Here is a 25,558-nt window from a genome sequence, read left to right as displayed (position 1 = left end):
GCTCTAATTCATGTTTTATAAACTCCTGTTTGATGAATTGCAAAACAGACAACATATAATTGCAAAGACTTTGAACGGAAAACAGCTACACACAAGGGCATGAGTAATTGTCTGAACCTGACTAAGGTGTTCTGTATGCCTGCCTGCCCTTTAAAAAACAGGCCTCATACTGCAAAAGTTCAAAAGAGACAGAATCACACATCAGAAACAATTTTTGCAAATTTGAGTGATTCATAAATAAAGAAAAATCAGGTAGCTTTAATGGGATGTAAAAATACACGTATTCTGACTGGTTTCATCATGGTTAAAAAAATATTTTTTTTACCATATTTCTTTGATATCTCATATGAAAGTAGAATGGTTGTCACATATAGAGAAGAATTTAAGTTATGATATATGAGTTACACTTTTCTTCCTCTGGTTAGGTAGTGACATATTTTCTAGTCACAAATATATTTTCCTTCCCCTTGCTTTTTAAAAATATTGAAAAGAGATTCCTGGGTTGTATGGAGCAAAATATATATATAAAAAAAAAGGATTAATAAATGGATCTATTTAGAACACATAACATTTTTTTTTTTTAAGTTTATGTCATTTTGCATCCTGAAAACATATTCAGTCCTGCAAATCTGAAAATAAATATCAACTAGGAAGGGTACTGTACTTCAGGTTGTGACTGAACTGCTTCTATATCAGTATGAACTTATGGAAGTCACAAAGATGTAGAAACAGACGAAAATAATCTTTATTTTATTTGGCTTGATGTAGATTTTGAAAATCTATAGCAAAAAAAGTGTGTAGACATTTTTGGTTATAAGCTTTTTTGTTAAAAAGAAAAGAAGGTACTTTGCCAATTTGGCAAACCATCCTGAGTGACCCTAATTAAGTTCTGAAAATGCACTTCAGAGTATTATTTTTCAATATGATTGGGAAGTTACTGATAAATACTTACAGTGAGAACCTTGCCTATAGTGTACTCATCATTTAAGATCAAGGTAGTTCCATACCAGAAGGCCAGTGCATACGATGCATATATCAGTAAGAAAGCAACACCCATAGAGATATTGGCAGTAATAGCCTTTTTTATTCCAATGCGTTTAGCATCTTCTAAATTTTTACGATACCTGAAGAAAGGCAAAAGTTAAAGATACACTTAGACTTGTACCATGGCACACAGCACCAAAAACTATGGCTGAATTAGTTAAAGAACATTACTTAGGTACTACAAGATAATACGATATATAAATCTAAGAATGTACAAAGGTAAACCTGATAAGGTATAAGGCAGTAAGGCATAGGGATAACTTAAGGTAATTTCCAAAAATGTGAACATCAGTTGAACTGGCAGACAGAAAACAAAACAAAACAAAAACAAAACAAAACAAAACAAAACAAAAAAACAACAGTGTATTGTAATTCAGGAAAGGGCATATGAGTTCCTTGAAATAACCTGAGGTTGAGTGAACTTTGACTGTGAACCATCCGTGACAAGTTTTGAGATTATCTTTGTTAGCTTAAGATAAAAGACTAAGATATAGCATAATAATTGTTTTATAGTATAGCAAAAATAAAAATATTGTTTAGCAGAACCCTCACAACTACTGAGTAATCAGATAAACAAAGATATCATCATCTCTTCTCACGGCACAGCCTTTTCTGTCTAAAACTACCACTTACTATTTGAAGTGGCAGTTTATGCACTTTCCAGAGTAGAGATGATATATCAACCATATTTGTCAATTTCTTAAAAAAAACAAAACACCCTAATTGCTATTCAACACATCTTGTTGAAACAACAAGATGTCTTGATCTTGTAAAAACTAGTAACAGGCAATTTCCAGACCCATTACCTAGCAAGCACAATGTATACCTCTTTGGGCACACTTTCAGCAGTGAAGATGCAAGAAAATTTGAAACCATCTGAAGTGAGTCCTTTGGAATCAGCTGATGAAAGCAAGAGTTGCTCTTACCTTTTAATTTCTTTTTCTTGTCCTCCAAAAGCTATTACAGTACGGATTGAGCCCAGAACTTCCTCTGCCACAGCTCCTGCTTTTGCATATGCAGCTTGCTCTTTGTCAGTGAATGTAGAGAGAACCTAATGCAGGATCAAATATTTGGACTTGAGAAAAACAGAATGAATTCAAACACTTTATGATAAAAGCCATTGTTACATTCTTACAACATGAAGACTTTTGGTTGTATTATGTATAAGTGCAGGAGTTTTTGATATTAAAATTTTTAATTATACAAAGTATTCAATCAAATAATTTAGCACTACCCATTCTCAACATCTACAGGCTGGATTTTGCACTCTGCTTTCACCCAAGAGCAGGAGATCAGATGAACACTTACACTGAGCTGGTGGGCTCTCCTAAGGCTACCTACTCATCTCTGGCTGCCTTAACCAGAGGGCTCAAGACTTACATTCATTGGCCACAGTCTGTGAACACTCTCAGCTAGTACGTGGCACATGCCTTTCTGCTCCTGCCTCTTCCCTAACACACTCACCCAAGACAGAAAAAGCTTATATAATCTTTGAAATGTAGGGGAAGTAAAATACTAGAAAAACTGAAGGCTTCCAAACTGCAAATGTAAGACACTCCAATCCCATTGTACTTCTCTCATGCAAGTCTGCCTAAAACTTCTTAACAAAGCTGCCAACTACTCTGAAAAGAAACTGTGTCTGAAACCAAAGCTTGGTCTAACTTCTTTGATTATTTTTCAGGAGGTGCAATTATTTCTTTCATCAGAATTGAATGTGAATGAAGTTTTAAATAGTTACAGATATGCGTTCTGCTGTTATATGCTGTTTCCTTTTCCACATTAAATATGCTATATTGACATAAACAGCTTCAAATTAAAGCAAGTCTGCCCAATCCACTGGAATTATAAAATTGAAACTACTTGAGGGCATTTATATACAGTGCACCTCACAGCTTATGTACGTAGATGTTCTCTAAAGCCATCATAATTTCCTAAGCAATACATTCCAACTGTAAGAATTGCAGGTTTCTAGATTCATTTCATTTCATTATTTTTCATTTATATAAAACCTGACATTGAATGCATAGCAGCCTACCTTTGCCCAGAGGGCTGCTGAAAGTCCTAGGACAGGACTGACTGCAAGTATTACAAGGGTTAATTTCCATCCTCTTACGAGGCCAACAATAAATCCTGTCACAAATGTTGTTAGTGATTGGACAAGCAATCCAATTTTATCACCTATTCCTTCGTTAATCTTGGAGACATCACTGAAAAACAAATTACATCCAGACAGGAAGGTAAATGTAGGAAGCACAGAAAGCTTTTCAGTTTTGTTACATGGGCATCTGTGTAGATAGTCTTCATTAGTCTGCAATAGTCTGTGTAGATAGTCTTGCAATAGTTTCTCTAAAGATAGAGCAGTATATAATATGGTCACAGAAATTTTCATATTTCTTGTGAAAATGTAATGCTATATATCTGTTGGCTTCTGAAAATTTTGAAATTCTTTGCACTGCAAAGGTTCTCTCACTTTATCACAATTCCAAATTTTCGATATTTGGGAGGAACAAATATTTGGGAGGAACAGCTAAATCTTTTCATGTAAACAAGGAGAAAGAAATAGCTTGTCAAGCAGTTCAAGATGTTGAATGACCACTGCTGTGGTCAGTCATCACTGTGCTCAGCTCCCAGTGTGCACAGAACTGAACCGTGTCTTCTTTTCATCAGGGTAATCTCATACTGTTAGGCTTTAGTCATCCTCGGAGTTCACAAGGGAACTTATCTCAATGCTTCTCTGATAACCTTATGACAGTGCAGCATCAGAATTATCATAAATTCAGTTTCTTTCCATGAGATAACTTGCATGAGATTCACAATGAAGTAAATGAAATTTAAAAATAAAAAATATTGCAATCTGTACATATTTAATGAGATAAAATAACATTGCAGAAGGTATAGTGCACTTACTCAGTGAGACGAGTGTTCAGCTCTCCCACATCATTTACATCAAACCATCCAATTTCCTGTCTCATAATTGCATGAAAAAATTTTTCTCTAATTTTTTTTATTTGTCGGCCTGCTGCTAGGGTCCAAAATGAAGTTTGGAGATAAGCAGCAACAAGAACACCAGCTGCTAGTGCAGAATAGTCATATGCATAGCTGCAAGAAAAAAATAAAAATAAAAACTACCTTGCTAGTCTGTATTTAACTGTATGCCCGCTTTTCTTTCAGACTTGAATTAGAGTTTATATGTTTCTATTGTAGTTTTCACTTCCATGTAAAATTTCCCAAGTTTTTTTCTGAGTACTATTTAATATATTATTATATTAATAATATATTATTATTACTTTAATATATAATATAATATTATGTTAATATATTATTATTATTTAATATGTTATTATAACTTTACAGAAACATAATAATAAATGATGCTCTTGTTAGACAGAAATTACTTTTTCTTCTTGTCAGTGTATCTGTTTTCTTAGAAGTTTATTTTAGAACCATATTTGAGATACAATATCCTTTTTGCTTAAACAAGTCATGCAATTTCCAAAAACATCATAGCATTTGTGTTTTAACACATTGAGGCATAATCATATATATCTGTATGTCATATTCACAGACATATAATACAACATGCTTGTCTACATAAATATACATATATGCATGCATGTTATAAATACTTCCCAGTTGGGGAATACAATGTGACTATTTATACATCTATTTCAATTAAATGCCACTAGATCAAAAATTATTTTGCTCCTTATTATTCTCATAACTGATATTTTATTTCTAATTAAATTCATCTCTGTGTCATAAGCAGGGTGTCATGTGAAAATCAAGAAGTGTATGAACCACTGTATTTCTCAAGCTGAAACTGATTTTAAGCCACAGTTTTAAACCGTTCAAACAGAATCAAATCAGATCTGATTTCAGTCAGAACTGGTATCAGAACCAGTTAATGGTGAAATTAAACCCAAATGAAAACAGGATAACAATAAAAATAATAATAATAATTAAAAAAAAAAAAAAAAAAAGCTTTAAAACCCTTAGGAGCTTCACTCACAAGAAGGAAGTTAAGTCATACCAATTCTTTAGAAGCATGAAATTTGGCAGGAGTAAGCTACAGAAATCTGTGATCTAAGCTGCAGAATTCTGCTCAAGAAAGGAGAAAAGGGCTTTATAGATGAAACTTTTCATATTTTAATCTAACATTTTCAGTGACTGATATATTGTACAGTTTAGGCATGGACTTTGGAACTGTGATCATTATGAAATGAACTGTATCTAAACTGATTAATAAAATGGGTTAATGTCTAACTGAAGATTGGTTAGTTGAATATCGACCTTGATTATATTCAGATCCATTTAAAACCTACACATGAACTACCAAACTAAAAACAAGGACACTGCTTCAAAACTCTGTAGTAAGTACCTTAGACAATTACTTTATGGTGTTATGTCACTTCAAAAAATGGTTTTACGTGTGGACTTTGTTTCATGACAAATTGTAAGAGAGGGAACTGATATCTTTACAACATGCCATGCTAATGAAATACATTCTGTAACTTCACTGCTGAAACTTAACAGAGAATAAATGCTCACTGCACTGTAAATTAACTGTTCTTTTTCTATTGAGAAGTGGATTCTAGCAAACTCTTATCTGAGTAACAAACATAACCAAGACTACACATAGTTGAATACAACTGAGTAAGATCTTTGTATGAACAGTTTTTATTATTACTTTACCCGCTGGCAGGCATTCTCAGAGAAACAGGGAGTGGGCCCGAACAGCTTCTTCGAACTGGGAACACACTAAATTAAGGCTCTATCCAGAAAGTTTAGAAACTTGATAAAAGAAAACCTATTCTTGTACTGTTAATACATCCCTTATTCTACAATTCACTTCCGAAGAGAAGTTCAGGCTGCTCTGTAAGCACTCTACATCTTGCTCTCAGACTTAATGTCTATAAGACAAGGTGACATGCAGGATGCTAAGAACAGATCTCCCTCACATCTCTTAGGGCCATGAGAACAGGCAGTTTTCAACATTTAGATAATATTCACAATTACACTTTCTTTTGGTTAGCTTTTCTGTTTTGCTGTACTTTTTGTTCTTTTGTTCCATTGTGAATCCTAGACAACAGCATGCTGAGGATGATAGGAAGGTTTCTATTCGTTTTGATATGACATGACTTGAGGTCAGAGATTAGTGTTTTTTTTTTCCATTACTATTGCCTTGAAGACCATATTGCTAATCCTGTGATCTCAGGTGTTTTTCAATACCTAATGAGGAACAAACTTCAATCTGAAGAAAAAGTTGAAGTAGTACAAGAAAATGCACATAAATTTTAGACAACCTGCATAAACCTAATCCATGAATAGCAGCCAGTGAAGCCCCCTAACAAAACACATCTATTGATAGCTGATGTTCCTTTTTGTCTATGCATCTGCAATATTACACTCTTATGTAACAGAATCACTAATGACAGCTCTCAAATGCTAGATTTAAAATTGCATTTAATCTAACTGTATTTTTGTGTAGGCCAGGTATTTAAACTGAACTTGATGCTTTGGCAGGAAACTAATAACTATCTGACAATTTTAATTCTGCTTTTTATCAGTGAATGAACATAGCTCAACAAATTGATGGATGATAATCAATATAATTTTTCTGCATAACATGTACTGTTTATAAATTCAGAGGAAGGAAAAGAGGAAGGAAGAAAATGCTGATGACACTGAGACACAGAGCACCCCTGTAAAGGGGGTGGAATGGATGAGAGTAAAAGATTACAGGGAAGTTGTTGGGAATGACTGGGAATGTTCAAGAATCTTCCCAGTGAATTCAATAATCTCAAATACAAATCTTTATTTACATACATTATTCAAGTAACCATTGCTTTTATGTTGTTTAAAGTATGCAAAATATCTATGGGAGAAGAATGGCTTGACAGCAAATTTGTGCCTACACTTAAAACAACCAAAAAAAGAAATATCAATTTCTAATTACCTTGTCATTGCTTCTTCCAGATCGCCAAAAATTTCTGGAGGGGGAGTCACATCAGAACTGTTTCCTTAAAAAGAGTAAATACTTTTAATAGAGCAAGTTTTAACAAATTTATTTTCCTGCATGCTGTTCACTAAATTTTGAGTTGGTATATCTCCTTTTGATTCTCATAGATTTGAATGAGAGGAGGTGTGCAATTAGTTCAGGCTTCTACGTATTCAAAAACAATGATTATACTAATAGAAGGTTAGTCCTGACTCCGTTGCCTACAAGGCTGCATCAGTATAACTTGAGCTTAAAAGATCTTCTTGAACATTCATTACATGCTTGGTTTGTGTTTGTTTTTTCTTTCTTTCTGAAAACAGAGTGCATTTCTATAATACCAAAAACAATTAAAAATGCAAGTCTAGATATTCACCTCACACTGGTAATTGTGGATAGCTTAATTCTTTATGAAAACATTGTCTATAAAGTAGGTGCTGGCACTAAAATTTTACTCCCCCACACCAGAAGTTAATGACAAATGTTTTGAGACTATAGCTGCAGCATTTTGCAATTCCAAAAATCTGATCAATTTATTGTACTTGGAAAGCAGTAGATCACAAATTACTTGTTCTGATAAGGACAGTATGTCCATGTCTCTGTCTTGCAGAATAATAAGAGTAAAAATGGATGCAGGACAGAAGATAGTCACATGCATTACCTTTCTGTATCACCATGGACATTTATTTAAATGGTTGATAACTTTTTACATAATATTCCAGGCAACGAGTCTATTCACAAGTTTAACATCTAATGTTTGGTTTCAAAGGACAACCTAATCCGGTGTAAGTGTCAATTCTCCCTCTTATATCTGCAGTGTTTGCCTGCCAGTCTGTGTTTGATTTTTTACTTCTAATTTAGCAAATGAGGGGACTCAACAAATTGAGCCATGAGAAAATTAGTACTTTTATTTTTAGTAGCAAGTTTTCTGGTGGATCTACTTACTGATCTGATTCACCTTGTGAGCTATAATTGACCTTAATCCCATTGTGAGCAAGGGAAGCAACAGGAGCTCATACTGAGAGGAGCAGAAACTGAAAGCCAGCTTCTTTCTCTTTATCATAGCCACAGTTAAACATTATTTGTTAAATGTATATTTTAATAGATTATTTGAAAAAAGAATCTACTAAGGGAGAAACTAAGAACAAGGAGAAAAAAACCAGAATATATCTCTATTACAGTATAAACAACAGTTACTAATTTACACCACAGTATGTTAGCAAGTTGGGTTTGATGACACCAATGTCTCAAGTCAAGATGCTCAAATCTCTCTGGCTGTCTTCTAAATATAAAACATCGGTCTCTCCATATTCTTACCTATAGAACTTGTGTTTCCAAAATTAACAAAGCTATCAGTCATATCACCAAAAATTGCCATCGCAATAGGAAGACTGGTTCCATGGGCCATTGCCATTAGAGTGCCAACTATCATTAGCAATTTATCTGTGCAACTGGAGTATCGAAACTGTGAATGAGAAGAGAAATTCAAGTTCATTGTGGTACTAGAATGTTATGTTTACAAAGCCAAGAAAAAGCTATCAATTTTATACCTGGTTGTCATAAATCTATAACTTTGTCTAATTTGCAATTAGATTTATTAAACGACTTAAATGTAGAGAAATACATTATTCTAATATAAACACTTTTATACTGTAAACTCTCCAAACTAGAGAACAGTAGCATTTAAATTTATCAGTATCTGCATATGGGTAAGAAAGGTCATATGAAAACAAGACAATTTGCCTTCTTGAATTTTGAACTTTAAAGTTCAAATTATATGAAATTTTAATACCATTGTGATAATTAAGGCAATAATTAATTTTACTGCAAATTCATTATTATACAGTTAGAAGAATTATTCCTAATGTACTTCAGACATTATCAAAACTTACTGAAATCCTAAATATCTCTTGCCATTTAACTCAATAAAGTTTATGCTCTTCTCTTAGAAAGCCATTGGATAGATTCTGCGCTGTAAATACAAGTTTTACTGTTGTAAATTACAGTGTTTTTGCAATGCAATTGTACAAGTACAAGCTAGTATAGCAAAACAGAAGAATCAGGTCATTGGCCACCACCTTGCACTGTAGTTTTATTACTATTAATTCCCATATCATTGCTGTGCATTATGCACACTAAACCTACAAAACATACAATATTTCAGATTTACTAAAGAAAATCTAGGATTTAATTTGATTAAATATTAACAGATTATTTTAAAATATACAGAAAATTAAAAAAATCTGTAATTTAAAGTGCTTTTTGGTTTTTAATTCCATGGTATTACCCTTTACTGCTGACACAGGTGACTGAAAAACGAGTAATGGACTGATAAGTGTGATTAGAACCTGACTCAGGTAATTTAGAGGACAGGATGACACTAGTAATCTCAGGTATAATTATGCCCTTTTCATTGTGTTGAAAAAAGCAACTAAGCACATAGAAATCCTGATTTATCACAAAAATTAATCTAACATAGGTGTACTTAGCATGATAACTTACTAAGGGAAGGCTTCTAAAAATCCATATCAATAATAAAACTGTTTCTTAAAAAAAAAAATACATTCACAAAAAAATCTGCTAGGTTGCAAAAACATATCCAATATTCTGTACTACCCATGTATTTGGTAGAGATCAGAAAATATATGCAGTTCTCTATCATTATTTTAAGCATTTAAAATGTGACACTTTGAAATGTGACACTTTTTTGCATGCATGTAAATATATGTACACATATATATAGTTTGAATCTTACCAGTGTAAATGGGCTGACCATTTTAGGCTTTTCCTCTTTCTTCTTCTTTCCCTTCCTTAACAGATATGATAGTTTTAGTACATTTAGAAATTGACAATATTTCAAAAAATAACAGTGCATTGTTAATGAAGTTCAGTTAAAAAAAATATGAAATCAATTTATGGGAAAGAATTGTGTGTAAAATTAGTATGATTTATTAGGCATTATTGGGATTTTTGTATTTAAACCTCTAAATAGCACCTGATAAATAGCATCAGCTCCCAACTGCTATAAATTTAAATCAAGCTCTTCACAGGTCTCTCATGTCAAGGATACAACAACCCCATCAGGGACCAGTGGTTCCACTATCTCAAGTTGTGAATTGAAGCACTATGTAGCTTTCAAAACAAAAAAGAGGAAGATAGTTTATAGAATCAGATTTTCTCACATGGGGATGGAAAATTAATAAAATATTCAAGGTACTTAAAATATTGATTCCCTGCCATACAAATAATTTTACTATAAATTTTAGCTGATGACCTCATTGTATCCATGTCTATTCTGATATAATTTATACCATATTCTGAATTTCCTTTTCAATAAAATGTAGTAAATCCTGTGGACACTTAATCTTTAATAGAAAAAGAACTTTCTCCATCCTTCTGTACAAAATAAATGTGCCAATGAATCATAATCTGATAAAAAGCTTTCTTTTACTAGGCTTTCCCACTAAAATAAAGTAAATTAAAATATGAAATTCAATAAAATACAAAATAAGATAATGTAATCTTATATGCTTCAATAAAGAACAAATTTACAATGTCTAAGAATATTTACTGTTTGCCTTCTTGTTCTTGACCCTGGCTGGATGTAGTGTTCTCATGACTATTTCCATCTTCAGTACTCTTCTGCTTCCTTTCATCTTCAGAATGCATTTTAAATTTATTTAGGGTAGTTCTCTGTAAAATAATACTTGACTGAGAAATATACAACTATTATGTCAAGGACAATAATCTCAATGACTGCTTGTTTGACAGAAAAAATATACATATTAAAAACAATAAAGTTATTAACGTCACTCTTTGTAAGTGAATCATAGCAAAAGGCAAGTATAAAGTTGTTGAAACAAACCCAAATATTTTGTGTTTGCTTGTCTACATTTTGTGTTTCTACCTGTTTGATAGCCACAGGCCTTCTTATTTAGAATTTTCCAATTTTAGTTATTTGTGAATTTTATAAAATACCCCCGATTTAAAAATAAAAGCATTGACTTACCGTGCAGGTTGTTCTCAGTTTGCTTCTAGTTCTCTGAAAGATTATTCAGAAATCAGCTGTATTAATATGGTTAGGACATGCAACATGATTGGACTTTGCTCTTCTTATGTAAAACAGGGATGATGAACAACTTTCTCTCTCTCTCTCTCTATCCTTTTTTTTTTTTTTCTGACTCTCATTGCCTCACCTACTCTGGGGTGTAAAGTGTACGCACTTTGGACTCTGCTTCCCTTCCCTATAGGGAATATTTAACAAATAAAAGGTTTAAATAAATGGTTGTTTCCTTTTCATCTGTGAAAATAGATCTGAATAGTAATTTTTATCCACCAGGAAAAGTTATTTGCCTAATTATGCCCCTTTAAGCCTCCCTGGAATCCCTCCTTACCTTTTCAGAGACAGTGCTGAATGTTCCAGGTAACAGTAACGCTTAAGGACAAATCCATTCTCGAGCACCTACTGAGAATGAAACCAAGTATTACAAAATAGTCTTTTGTTTCTTTCCACTTCTTCTAATTCAGAAAATAACAACCCATTTATCCTGCAAGAAAAACATGAGTTTACCATAGTCACAGAATCCCAGTGTTTGAGGTGGGAAGGGACCTCTTGAAGCCATCTGGTCCAACCCACTGCTCAAGCAGGGACACCTGGAACAGGCTGTCCAGGACCATGTCCAGGTAGCTGTGGAGATCTCTGGAGACAGAGACCCCAGAACCACTGGACAACCTGTGGCTCAATCACCTGCACAGTAAAGTACTTCGTGGTGTTGAGAGAGAACTTCCTGTGTTTCAGTTTGTGTCCACTGACTCCTGTCCTAGCACTGGGCATCCCTGAAAAGAGCCTGTCTCTCTCTTTTTTGCATTCTCTCCCTTCAGGTATGTCGACAAGTCAGTAGGATACACCCTGAAGTGACTCTTGACATGTCTTGTTATCTCATGATGGCTTGTTAGTGACTTAGGATAGCGTGCATCCTTTCTTGTTTAATTGCAGAACAGCAAGAGACTTGTTAAACAAGACTCAGTTTAAAAGTGGCTTTGAAATAACTATGGTCAGCAGAAATTTGCTTACATGTAGGTAATATCCTTCTGATTTTTAATGCATGTCCATGAAATGGACCATTTATAGTACCAGGAAATGTTTATCAGTGAGGTGTTTACTGGTGTCTGCAGGCACTACTTCACTGAAAATGATAACAAACATTTAAAAGAAATTTAAATCTTTTAAAATATATTAATTGCACTACTTAACTACTATTATTTTGATGTATATAGCAAAATAGACATGTTCAATACATGTTCATGTATGTGTGAAAATTATGAAAAGTCAAATAAAATCCCTGTCCTAGAAAACAAGTAAATTTATAAGAACTTCTCTGTAGATTTCATATCACTCTGCTTGAACAAAACTTACTTAATGTGCTAACATAATTTTTGTTCCTTTTAGTCATTTATAACTGTAACCTCAAAATTTTAAATAAACTGAGTACTTTTATAATGTTTTGGAATACAAAAAGTCTTATCAGAGTGAGGATTACTTCAGAAAAAAAATATAAAAATCAATAAAAATATACATATATAATATATATATATATATATCAATAAAAACATATATTGAAAAGGTTTACTCAATCCTCTCTTTATTAAGGCAGTAACCAATTTCCATTTACCTGACATAGTTTTACAACTCCCTGATTATTTTCACAAATCTTTCTTTAGAAATTTGAGCATAAGAACTTTTGTTTTTTTTGAAAGATGACCATCAGGTCCATTGAAATATTCTGGGGAGGCCATAACACAGAAGCCTGAGGCATAATTAATTCCCTCCTCCTTCTTGATAAAAATGTGGGGTTTGAATCATCTCTCCTAGTCACACCACTGCAATGACAGATCGTACTGTAACAATAAACTATAATAAGCCTTAAATCTTTCTCTAAGTCGTTGTTTTCCCAGGCCATTCACAAGTCTTGAAAGTAGGGCCCCTGTTCTTCACAAAAGTGTTTAAGTTGTCTTTCACATTATTATAACAATTTTTGGACCACAGTTAGTTGGGGAACACAGATCATTCTGTATTGTAATTCACTATTAGTTATTCCAGATTATTTCCATGAATATAGTTACCTAAATTTACTTATCTAAGCCCTTTCTGTATATTAAAATGTCTAATATTTTATGAATAAAGTGATCATCAATATTCTTCTGGAACAGCAAAAAATATATATTTGAAAATAGGGGATCTCTTGTTCTTTGCTGAAGTTTCAACTACTCATGCTTCCAGAAAATAACTTGTTTTGAGAGAATCTCATCTCACGGATCATACATCGGTACCATGCTTTTTGTTGTTGTTTGTTTTTGTTTTTATCTGATGATGGCCAGCAAATGGAATGACCAATTAACATATGATATTGGAGTAAATGACACAGAAACTTTAATCTGAATTTGACATGCGAGTCAAAGCATTGTGACAAGATGACATGACACCTTCAAAGACTTTTTAACAATATCAATAAAAACTAACTTTTTAATGGTTTTCAATAAAAATAGTAAACAAGAAAATAATCTGAAACAAGTAATTCAAAGTATTTATGCATTATAATCAGAGAAAGGACACGCATTACTTTTTCTTTTATTTCCCTTAAAAATGGAGAGTTCGATTTTCTATTAAGCTCCAGGTAGGTGAAATGCTGGAGAGGGCCCCAGGAATTCTGTAATGATTCTAGGATATTCAACCCTGGAATAAGTTAGAAAAACTGTGAACAAGCTCTGATTTATTGTACTCAGGAAATTCGTGTTCCGTTTTAGTAGCCTTTCTCCTGTTAATCAGTGCTGGAGAAGACTACTACTTTGTACAGGAACTGTAGAGGAATTTTGCCAACTTGGCCCTTGTTCTATCAACCAGCTTTGTTCTGTATGAAGACAATTATCACACAGTTGGGAAATGACAATTTTGTGCTCCCTGAAATGTTTCACATACTCAACCACAAGACACTTCCTATAGCAATAGCTTGGCATCTTATTTGTCCTGGACTAACCATGAGGCCACATTAAATTACTGTAAGAATCAGTCTTCTATTTGTTGTTGTTGTTGTTGTTGTTGTTGTTGTTTAAATGCTCTGAAAAGTATGTTTTAATGTTATTACAAAGCTCCACTTTTATTGTCTGGTTTATCTAGTAAGAGGAGCTGCCATGAACTAAAGTAATGCCATGAACTTCCTATTAGTAATGTGCCAGTTTTCCGCTTTACAAACTCAGTCTGGCTTCTGAAAACTTCAATTCTATTTGGCTTCAAATACTATTTGAACTCCATTTGGCTTCAAATCAACAACAGAAAACTTACATAAGTCTGCAAATTCCTTTGAGAGAGATTTCCTACATACGGAAAACAACTTTCTTGGTGCTTATTTCTCACTGAAGTTATTAAATATGACTTGATGATACATTAGTGTGTTAGGAGATAATATTTTTCATAATAATTGTTTGCAGTATAGTCTCATTTAAAATGGGAGTCTTCCTACTTTTGTAACATGAGAAAAGTATATTTAATTGAAGTTATATTTATATTAGTCTAAGTTTCAGTAAGATTTCATAGAGTATTTAAAACAGGATTAAAAAGTTACATCTTCATAGAACACGAGAAGAGATATTTTTTCACCCTCAGCACATCTGGAAAAACAAACGACTTTTGAATCTGGAAAAATGAGATGTGTAAGTCAAAGAAATGACAACTAGTACAGAATGTTAATGTAGGCATTTAAGAGTGTTTAGGACTTTGCTTCAGCAGTTACCATTTTTAATATGCTATATGAAAAATGATGGAAAAACAATAATAAAAGGGACTTTTTGTGCAGGTGGAAAACATTTTTTCCCTGTTGAAGTTGAATTAAATAGATACACCTGGTAACATTCTAACAGTACTATCAATCAAGGACTTTAACTGAACTTTTATCTCTCCCTCACTGAACCACTTTGATTGGATGTCTTCTCCAATGCACAAAGGGCTGAATACACACAATGTAAAAGTGTATAGCAGTTATTGATTTGTTACTACATACAAAAGACAACTCAGATTAATGAACTACTAAACCAAGTGTTAATATTATCAATGTCCTGAATAAGAAACAGAAAACATCTTTGCTGGCCAAGAAGTGCTTGGTGAAATGGGCTGGTTCCCACTGCCCCAGAACAGATCCTGAAGCTTTTTGCTTCAGATTTTATTCCTTTTTGTGATGATGTTTTCCCTCTTGAATCCTTGAATTACTGCCTATCTCCATCTCAAAAATCTTACCTTTATCTGTGATTTTGTCTTTCTTATCTTGAAGAATTCCACCCTGTTATCTTTTTTTGCAGCTCTATCTGCAGTTTCCTCAGACGTCTAAGAGATGGTTATGCAGCTGTGCCTTGGATCACAGGTAGCTGAACACCTGTGGAAGAGAAACAGGAGGTTACAAAATCAAGTCATTACATATAAAGTATATAATAGTACTAATATTATGTCCTATACACAGCCCAAAGCTATTCATATTGACTTACTCCCTTCTACAATACTACCTAAAACTGCATTTAATAAATATTGCATTCTGTTCCATACAATTTGTGAAATGTTTGAATTTGCACAGGAAATTATGACAATAACATAGCAGCTAACCCGGTTGTTCAGTTTCTCCCTGTGAGCACAGAATTCCAAAGTTTTATTTACTCATCTGTTCTATAATTACAGTTCATCATGCACCTTATAAATCACAAAAATGAGGAGCAAAAGAGACCTCAGAATGGCATCCTTTCCATTCTCCTTCCTCCAGATCAGATCAACTATTCCAACTGTCATTCTTGACAGACACTTCGATTCTGTCACTCTATTGGTAGTTTCTAAAAACAAGCATGGAGACTTTTCAAAAACATCCAACATCTGAAGAGTTAGAAAGTTTTTGTGATGTCTAACCTAAATTTCTATTGATATATGTTAGACTTGTCACCCTTTTCCTAACCACAGCAAATATGAAGAATAATTTAGTTCATTCTGCTTCATAGTACCTTTAAAATTTTAATACTTCTTTCATAAGTGTTGTCTGTCCACTCTAGACAACAAACAAAAAAAAAATCCATTTCCTATAACTCTTCCTATATCTCTTGATATATCCTCTCCCTATATTTCTTGATAGTTTGTTTTATTGTTTTTGACATTGCTGTCCTCTGGACTCAAACTCTTTTTTTTGAGGAAAGGTGCCCTGATTGGGAGACTTCCCTATTTCTTGCAAGTTTTCATTAAACACCTATCAAAATTATGAGGAGGCTTTCTTTGCATTAGGAGCAATGGCTCAGGCTTGTATTCACACCAAAAAGGTGTGTTTTTGTTGTTGTTGTTGCTGTTTTTCATGGGTATTCCTACAAACTTTCATCACAGTTTCTTTCTTCATTTCTCCAGGAATCAAAGTTATAAACAGAAAAATCTTTATTTCAAACATAGGGAAATATTTTTAATTTCTACAACTAATTTGACTTTGTGCTACAAAGTAGTTACTTATTTTACTTAACCTTGCACATTGAATTATGTTACCGTAGTGAAATGATGAAAAATAATTGCTTCTTTCAGTTAGTCTTGTGAGGGATGAATTAAGGCACTACGACAGTGAAGCAAATGAACTTATACTGTAAGAAAAATGTGGTCTTATAAGTAATTGCATTCAGTTATACCATATACACACTGGTTCACAATCTCCAAATCTTTTAAAAAGTTGTACCCACAGACAGTAGGGTTAATGCTTCCTGTTACCAACTACTACTGCTTTCAGAGTCATACTGCCACAGTTTTTTACCCTTTGCATGCCATGACTGTCACACAACTCTGACAATGATTTGGGTAGATTCTTCAGGAAGATGCCAATTATGATATCAAGATGTGCCTGCATGTGATCACTTTGCAGTAAATAGTGCTAAATTATTAACCATTATGGTGCTAAATTATTAACACTGAGGAATTAACTCATCAGGTCTTCATCATATTTAAGTATATGATATTTCTGTATATAATATAAGAATAATATAATGTATAGAATATATAAGAATATAATTTATTTTTGTATAGAACATATAAGAATATAAGGTGTTTCTTATATAATATAAGATTTCTGTATACTGTGACCAGACACATTTGGGCTACAATTACTGAGGAGGCAATTATCCATAGTCATTCTATTGAACCAAACTAGATACTTCACTGTCCAGTTAATTTATCCGCATCTTATCTCAGCTTCCCATTTTCCTCATTCCATGAGGGTTCATTAATCTTAATTGCCATGAATTTATTTCCTAAAGTCCTATCAGATGGCTAATTGGAACTCCTTATCTTTCCTCCTCTCAGGCATAAGCTCCTGGTTTGCTTGTAGCTTTAAGCCGTCTTTAGTCCAGGATCTGTCAACAGCTGATACTGGTGGCAGAGAGAATGGAAAAAGAGGGTCAGGAAGAAGCAAGCACATTGACATTGATCCTAAAGAAGATACATTTATCTGATTTTACTCACTACAACTGCTAGACTCCCTGCAGACTGGTTGTTTACCAGGTATCTTTTTCATTTTCTGCTTCTATTTCCTATACAATATTATATAAGAGATAGTATTTCTTATGCATAAAGAAATACACATTATGGAGTGTGGCTCATCTTTGATACTGAAAAATGTTTTCTTCACAGAGACACAAAAATGCCCAAGACTCATAACTTACTCTGGTTTCTACTCTGCTTGAATTATGATAAATCTATTCCCATACTACAGACAGATCATCTCTTTCGTAGGCCATAGTTCTTCAAGTCATTTGTGAGCACTATTCAGGTTTCCTCATTATTGGCCAAACATCACACAGAGAGGGCAGATGCATAGCATCTAGATGTCAGTTTGTGATAGCTGATCTGGTTTATCCTATATGTTTCATATGTTTTAGATGACAGAAAAGTTGTCTCCCTAAGACAGTAAATATTAATTCACACCTCTCTTAGATAAAAAAATAAAATGAATGGCAGTCCTAGAAAAACTCCTAAAAATCATTTATTTACTGTCTTGTCTTCACAGCAACCACTTCAGGTGTTTATTAAGCAACCACCTTAGGGTACTACATATAGAGGTTAATGTAATTTCATTAATACCTATACAATATTAACTTTATTATTTTATCTAAACATTTCCTAAACTATTTTCTTACCTATTAAAAATGCCATTTTAATGGTTTTGATTTTTTTTTTTTTTGGTTGGTTGGTTGGTTGGTTTGGTTTGTGTTTTTTATTTTATTTTATTTTTTTTTATTTTTTTTTTTTTTTTTTTTTTTTTTTCCAGTTGAATTTCACTCCAGTTCTGACAAGCTGGCACATCGCAAATTCAGTCTGTACAAGGCATTCTGATTCCAACATGGTTTATTGCTCTACTCCTAAATATTATCCATATCAAAAGTTCCATTTCCCATGTATTTCTCACTGATACTTTATTAGACTTCTGCCCTACAAATCATTACTTTTTTTTCTTAATCATTTATTACTTATCTCAAAGTAATGAAATAAGTAATAATTTTTTATATTTTGTATAAAAGCAACATATCATATTAAACCACAACATGTTCAATAAAATTAGCAAAAGTGATAAGTATGGCCAAATTCACAGAGAAATAGTGGCAAGATGCCCAGTAAACAGCAGAAAGAAACAATTCAAAGTAAAGAACAGATATGAAGTATTTAACTAATCAGTAAGTCTTGGAGGTCTTCCCCAGGGCTTCCCCTTCCCTGTGAGAACTGTGAAATCATAAGATGATTTCTGGTCTACTTCCTAGACAGAACGGGAGATGGAGACCCCAGGGCAGAGCCAGAAGGACTGGGGGATGGCTCCACAAACAGTTGGCGTTCACAGAAGCCTCGAGGCTTAGGATGGTGTTTCGGCACCATCAGAGGCACTTGAAGGAATGTAGCCATCCCTGCTCGTGTCCCATTACCTCACCCTTTGCTCTGTACACTTCCTGCTCTCTGCCTCAACCCTGACTCACCCGCTCTCTGCCTAGTTTATATTCTACTTGCACACGGTGACATGACACTGGGTGAAGGTCATGACATTAGAAGTAATTCCTTGATTTCCTTTTATAGCCAGACACAAATAATGAATGATTAACAGCTCTTCCTGACTAAAAAAAGATGTTCAGAGCAGCCCTGCTTGCTATTACCACCATTCATGGAAAGCAAATGATTTGTTCAGTACCCAGCAATGCTTCGGGCAGCAACTCTCAGCTCATTTGAGGACCTTTGCCAAACTGAGATATCAGCTATGGTAAGAGGAGGCCTCTATTCCTTGCCTTCAGTCTGTCTGTGCCTGGCACACTAGGAATGTTGTTCCAGTAGAAATCAGGCATCCTAAGGCCCATGATCCTCAGGATTCATGGGTTCCACCTGTGGGCAAGGTATTACTGAATGCTGTACAGATTCCTCAGAGGGAGAAACCTCTGACGGACCTTGTATTGTCAATACTATGAAACAGAACTGTACTAACCTTAAAAATTTAGAAAGTGAATGTTTTAAACTACTTTACATTTAGTAAGTATCTTGGCATTCAGTAGCATGCAAACAAAGCCTTTTGTCTAACCACTGGAGAAAATAATCTTGTAGTGATTCCATGTTACATGGCATTTGCAGTAGACATTACAGCATTTTGCATGGTGCCCAGGAATAGTTTTATTGCTAGGTTATTCCAGCCCCAAGAGATGATAGATGATTTCTGCAGGCATCACTCACAGCTGGTGAGCAGTTCATGAAGAAGTCCAATGTGCTGGCAGATAAAAGTAGGTGTGTCTAGGACAGGGCCTGGTCCTATAGCCACCACTGAGTCCACAGTGCTGAGTGCACAGTGGAAGAGAACACATCTGCCTGGGTCATTTGTGAAACACCTTGCCAACATGTTGGCAAATCTGCCTACTCTTGTGTGTGACAGGACCGGGGAGAATTTCTGACACACCAACTGAATTGTCCAAATCTAACATGTGTGAAACCATATGTTTACAAGTAAAAAAATATATATATTTCGGAATGGTTACTGTGGTACTTCACCTTGGTGCAAATAAACATGTGACTAACTCTTTCTGAACACTGTTGTGGTGGGTCACTTCACAGGACAGAATTACCACCTATTTTCATGTTTCAGGTAGAATGAACTGTTTAAGGTCTCAGAGAAAGTACACATATGTTGGGAATTGGCACAAAGGGCGTGGACATGAGTCCGTGGAACAATTGTTCGATCTAAGCTTGCTTTAAGCAACCAGGAGTAGGCCTTAGCAAATCCCATGGCCTGCCGTAGCTGAGCAAACCAAGCTACCAGGGCAACTATGAGAAGTTCCCACGACAGTGTTCCCACGTCGCCCAATTGAGGAATTCAGAAAAATATTGTTACCAGCAGCTGGCTTCAAGGACAAGGTCTACGTGACCACTAATCACAAGGGGGTTGTTTTCTTGCAGGTGGGGTTGTTTTCTTGTAGTTGTTTGTCTGAGTGCTTTTGACCAATAATTGTGTGTGAAACACTGTCCGCCCTTGTTAAGTTCACTATAAAAGTTAGGCTATTCGGGCAATAAAATGGAGCATGATCTGACTCTACTGGTGTCTGTCGTGCTTTTGGCCATGCTTCCTCTAACACACATACAAGCTTCTATAAGGCCTAAATATGAAAATAAGCCTATAGCATCATGACTGCCTGAATGGTCTTTTCATGCACTGGGATTTAGACTAGGCAAGTACACTTAATGTGTTACAGAGTTCATCTTGTTTCACTGACCTCTGGTACACACTCAGTCAATTTCCTCTGGTTCACGGGAGCTTTAAGATAGGAAAGCAGAATGATGACTATTCCAAGTTTTCATAGTAAAATGTTCCCCATAAGCATTTTAACCCTGGGAATGGGTCAAAGCTATCCCATCTTCTTTAAAGGGGCCACAACTATGGCAGTGATCAAAACACGTTTGTTCAAGCATGATACTAACAGCAGTGTTTCATCCTGCCAATGGTAAACTAAGTAAGGTTGTAATGTGATCCACTCCTCCCAGTGGATCACATGGATAAAGATAAGGGACTTGATTGTCATGCCATAAAATATGAGTCACAGATGTGTTAAACAATGATAAGAGATAGAAGAAAGCAACAATGACACTCTTCACTGAGGAAAATTGTCTTTCTTCTTAATATATATTTATATGAATGTCTGTATTTTATAATTTATGAATATATATATATCCAAAAGGTGGTGAACAATAGAAAAAATAAATGTGTATATATATCTTCAGTGCCAAGAAAATATGAGTAGAAATAACAAGTAACGTTATAAAAACCCTCTCTTGTGAATCAACTTTGAATTGGATGATGATAAAGGTAGTCAGACTTTTGTCTCTCTTTAGATCTGGGTATATAATACTAGCCTAATGACTTTTAAGAGTAGGTCCTCGCAGTTCTTGATACCTAGGTTTGCTTTACAGTTTTGCAGTGAGCCCTTTATTAAGCTGAAGACAGGTCCAGAAAGGTATTCTGTACAGATGGATTTCTGCACACCCAGAGAGCCCTTTTACTCCAATAACAGTCAGCCAGGATACAGCTGTCCATTATTCAGAGCAATATACATAATGAATATGCTAACATTTCTCTATCCAGCATTAATAGCAAGAATATATTGAAAACTCAGTCCCCAACTTTCCTCCTGAAAATTCATGTTACTATGAAAGCAAAATAGGCTTCTGTGAACCAGCTGCAGAATTGGAACAAAACCAGTAGTAAAAACAGACTCCCACACTGTCTAATCCTGCTTGGTTGTGTTGTTCCTAAAACTTGGGATAAGATAACAATAACAATTTACCTGACTGCAGCACAAACAAGAGTAATAGTTTAAACCCTGAGGGCACTAAATTCAGAAACTTGCGTAATGTGGCTTGTGGAACTTGAGGATTAGCCGGTCTTGACTAGTAAATACTGAACACCCCTAAAAAGTGCTGCATCAGAGTGGAATGTGATCATCTGCTACATGGCAGGAAGAACCTCCTGCAAGAAATGTAGTAGGTGAATGTCTCAGAATAGACATTCTGAGTATCTGAGCACTGAAAGAAGGTTTGGCTAGTATATTATTCCACCTTGAATGACACTATAACATTGTAAAGTCCTATAGCATTCTGGAAAAAATATTAGAATTGGTATATGGACATCTACCTTGGACAGTATCCTTGGAGATAACAGAATCACAGTACCATTAAAGTAGCAGTCGTACAAAGGTTAAGCCAGCAAGAATAATGCAAGGACCTGTGAATTGATGGTACTTAGGAACATGGTTTATTGGGTAATAATGGTGATAGGGGGATGATTGGACCAGATGATCTTGGAAGTCTTTCCCAACCTTAATGATTCTATCAGTCTATAATGGAAGGAGCTGCAAATTTGGCAATGGGCAAATGGGCAAGGTGATGGAGAGAAGGAATGCAAGGAAAGCTCAGTTCTGTGGACCTGAAGCAGGTTTGTACATACTGTAATTTTCAGAAATATGGTACTTTGGAAACAGAGCCTCCATTTAAAAGTTCAAATGAAACAGAAAAGCAAAACCAGATGCCATTATGGAATTAGCTCTCTTTGTACAAAAAAAGATGCATAAGAGCAACTGCAAAACAGAACAAAATAAAAACTTCCCTTATGGAGCACCAATGGGACTGCAGGAGAGCAACAAGGTGAAATTGAAGAAAAAGAGGCAAAGATACAAGACAACAGGATAGAATCCATAAATTCTTTGATGGTTTGCTTTGCCAAACTAAAGAAGAAAGATGAAGAGGAAGAACAAAACTACAGAACATGATGAATGCTTCTCACTGCATCTTCTCCCCCTTTCAGCAACAAAGACTAGGGACAGTCTGCTGTCTACCCGTGCCCTGCAGATATTGCAATATTGCCAACGGGAATGGCCAATTACTACATTAGTGCTGGATGGTCATGGAAAGAACCCTAACTACCACTATAGTTATGATGTTCATTGATACCACAGTAAGAAACACTTTCATAATAAAAGTAGTTCCAGCTTCAACTCAGAGAAGGGGAAAAATGATCAATGTTGTTTCATATGCATGAAAGGATGTTCAAGCACCTGTAACTGAGATTTCTGCCTGCAGTGAAATAGCTGCCAAGTTCAGGAGTACAAGAGTTCTTTCTGAGGATAGGAATGGGAGTATCCCTCTTGTAAGCAGCAGGGAATTATTGGCACTGCCTCGCTGAAACAAAATGCGTTAGCTACAGATTTTGCTACGGATGTTTCTAGAATTGGTGCTGACCAGTGGGAGGTAAGGGTGGAGTGATTCCTGCAAGTCACTGATGCTTTGTTATTAAGAATCCGGAGGAAGTAAAAACAGTAGATATTTGGGTAACAGAATTTCCTCAAGTTTTGTATGTCTGTAAATTAAAATGTGGAAAAATAGAAGTTGTGTATTAACTGAAGGTCCAGATCCTTCTTCACAATGAAAAAAATATCAACACCCACAAGGAACAGAGGAAGGGCTCCAGCCCACCATCTACAGCTTACTGGAAACCAAGGTGCTAATGCAAAGACCTAAATTTTTAACTCTGCATTTAGCCCAGTGTTAAAAGCAGAGGAGAAAAAAAAAAAAAAAAAAAAGAAGCCTAATGGTGGATTTTAAATACTTAAATAAAGCACTAAGAAGAATATCTCAGTGACATTTCATTACTGACTTGGCCAATGTTTTCTTTGCAATTCCACTAGCTGATCAAAGCTGGTAAAAATAAGCATGTACCTGGAAAGGAAAGCAACATTGTTTTATTCAAGTACTGCAAGACTTTCAAATCAATATATCGAATGTGGATGAAATTATCGTTAAAATGTGTTACACCGTATCATAGATGGATATGTTGGTACATGGAAAAACTGAAGTGAAAGTAGAGGAAACTACATAAGAGGCAGGCAACATTATTCAAAACCCAGGCTTTAAAGTTAATAATCAAAAACTCACAAAACTCAGTTGGTACAATCTGAGGTGAAATATTCAAGAATAGTATTAGATCAGGAAAGGAGGACAACAGTAGTATCATCAAAGGGTAGAACTGCTCGTGAGAGTCCCCACCCCCACAGTAATTAGTGTAGTAGACTGAGTTTCACAATTGGTTAAGTTCTCATGAGAACATCCTTACATTTGCAGAAATCAGTAAGCCACTAATCAAACTAGTGAAGAAATATCACGAATGAGAACAGAAGGAAGAACAGCAGAGCAAAACCACACCAGTTCAGAGCCCGGCTGTGGGCTACATGCATTATTATAAGCTGTTTCATATTCAGCTAACCGCTACTGATCTAGATCTCAGGACCCTACTATTTCAAGAACACAAAGCAATAAGAAGCAAGATACAGCCTTTGTTTTGAGAGTCTTAAGATCAGTGGGAAAGAAATTTACTCCATATGAAAAGACAAGTTTAGCACTGGCATAGGCACATGAGCTTACGGAATATATCTCTAGGTGCTGTTTTGCAGTAGTACCTATCACAGGTGCTCTGCTAAAGCACATAATCACTGGAAAAGTACAAACCAGACATGTATCAAACCTGAGGTTAGCTAGATAGACACTTAGTTTCATAAACTAAGAACTTTCTGTAGAAGACAACAAGGTTTTAGCACCAGCCCTATATGGTCCGTTAACCAGTGGAAGAGTGTAAAGTGCCCTTTACTCCTTATGTGTTGCTTACCTGTCAAGTGCTTTCAGATAAAAGCTCTGTTGCTGACTTTGTGCCACAGAATATTCAGCATGGTTCATGGATGGGTCCGGTTTTTATTGGAAACTTGGAAAATCCTTTATAAGATATGCGGCAACTCATAAAATACAGAGGAGTTGGCTTCCTTCTGCAGAGTAGCTCTGCAGAAGCAGCGGAGCTAATGAGCTCTGCAAACAATGTTAAAAGAGAAATCTAAAGGAAATGACCTAGCTTTGTACGTAGTTTCAGACTGGGTATATCCAGCTTTAACTATTTGGCTACCAATTTAGAACAAAAATTACCTACAAACACAGGATTTTAATCTGGGAGTCTGCCAGTTTAAATCACAGCCTGACCACAGTTTCAAAACAATAACAAACCAAACAACCAAAAAAAAAAAAAAAAAAAAAAAAAAAAGGAGAGGAAGAAAAATGTGGAGCTCACGTAAAAAGCATACCAAAAGGAAAAATATAGACGTAGAGAAGTTGGTGTATGTAGTAAAGCAGATGCCCTTCCTAAGGTTGTGGTCATCCCAATAGGTATAAACTTTGAAGAAACAGCAATTCTGAAAACAAAACAAAGAAAATAGTACAAAGTAAGTTATCAAAGATGTAGCCACTTTAAAAGATGCAAATGAGGGAATTGAGGGGCGATCACCCCTAGAAGCTAGGAGATGGGTGAAGCACAGAGGGGGGTCATACCTTCTAAAAATGACCAGTGTGGTATGGGCAGATAAACACTTGCAGATGGAGAACATTATATACACTTAAGGCAGATTTATTTC

At 35.0% G+C, this 25,558-nt stretch overlaps 1 protein-coding gene across 5 annotated transcripts in view; it reads right to left on the bottom strand.

Annotated features, from left to right (window-relative positions):
* Positions 1–25,255, bottom strand: part of ABCB1 (ATP binding cassette subfamily B member 1) — a 48,663-nt gene extending 23,408 nt beyond the window's left edge. The window contains exons 1-12 of one of the 5 annotated variants that reach the window (XM_038174973.2): positions 25,232–25,255; positions 15,327–15,462; positions 11,434–11,504; positions 11,049–11,081; positions 10,611–10,732; positions 9,795–9,849; positions 8,357–8,504; positions 7,001–7,064; positions 3,952–4,143; positions 3,080–3,251; positions 1,971–2,095; positions 953–1,124 (exon numbers count right to left, since the gene is read on the bottom strand). In XM_038174973.2, coding sequence (XP_038030901.1) covers positions 953–1,124; positions 1,971–2,095; positions 3,080–3,251; positions 3,952–4,143; positions 7,001–7,064; positions 8,357–8,504; positions 9,795–9,849; positions 10,611–10,708 — 1,026 coding nt within the window. In that variant the 5' untranslated portion in view covers positions 10,709–10,732; positions 11,049–11,081; positions 11,434–11,504; positions 15,327–15,462; positions 25,232–25,255. Of the gene's footprint in view, positions 1–952; positions 1,125–1,970; positions 2,096–3,079; positions 3,252–3,951; positions 4,144–7,000; positions 7,065–8,356; positions 8,505–9,794; positions 9,850–10,610; positions 10,733–11,048; positions 11,105–11,433; positions 11,505–15,326; positions 15,463–24,768; positions 24,979–25,231 lie in introns of those variants that run through there. The other 4 variants (XM_038174976.2, XM_038174972.2, XM_038174974.2 and 1 more) reach the window with 4 other exon arrangements.
* Positions 25,256–25,558: the final 303 nt, after the last annotated feature.

This window comes from Anas platyrhynchos, chromosome 2 (assembly GCF_047663525.1).
Source record: "Anas platyrhynchos isolate ZD024472 breed Pekin duck chromosome 2, IASCAAS_PekinDuck_T2T, whole genome shotgun sequence".
Taxonomy (NCBI): domain Eukaryota; kingdom Metazoa; phylum Chordata; class Aves; order Anseriformes; family Anatidae; genus Anas; species Anas platyrhynchos.
Note: the sequence above shows the minus strand (reverse complement) of the source record. Positions and strands in the feature narration are given on the sequence as shown.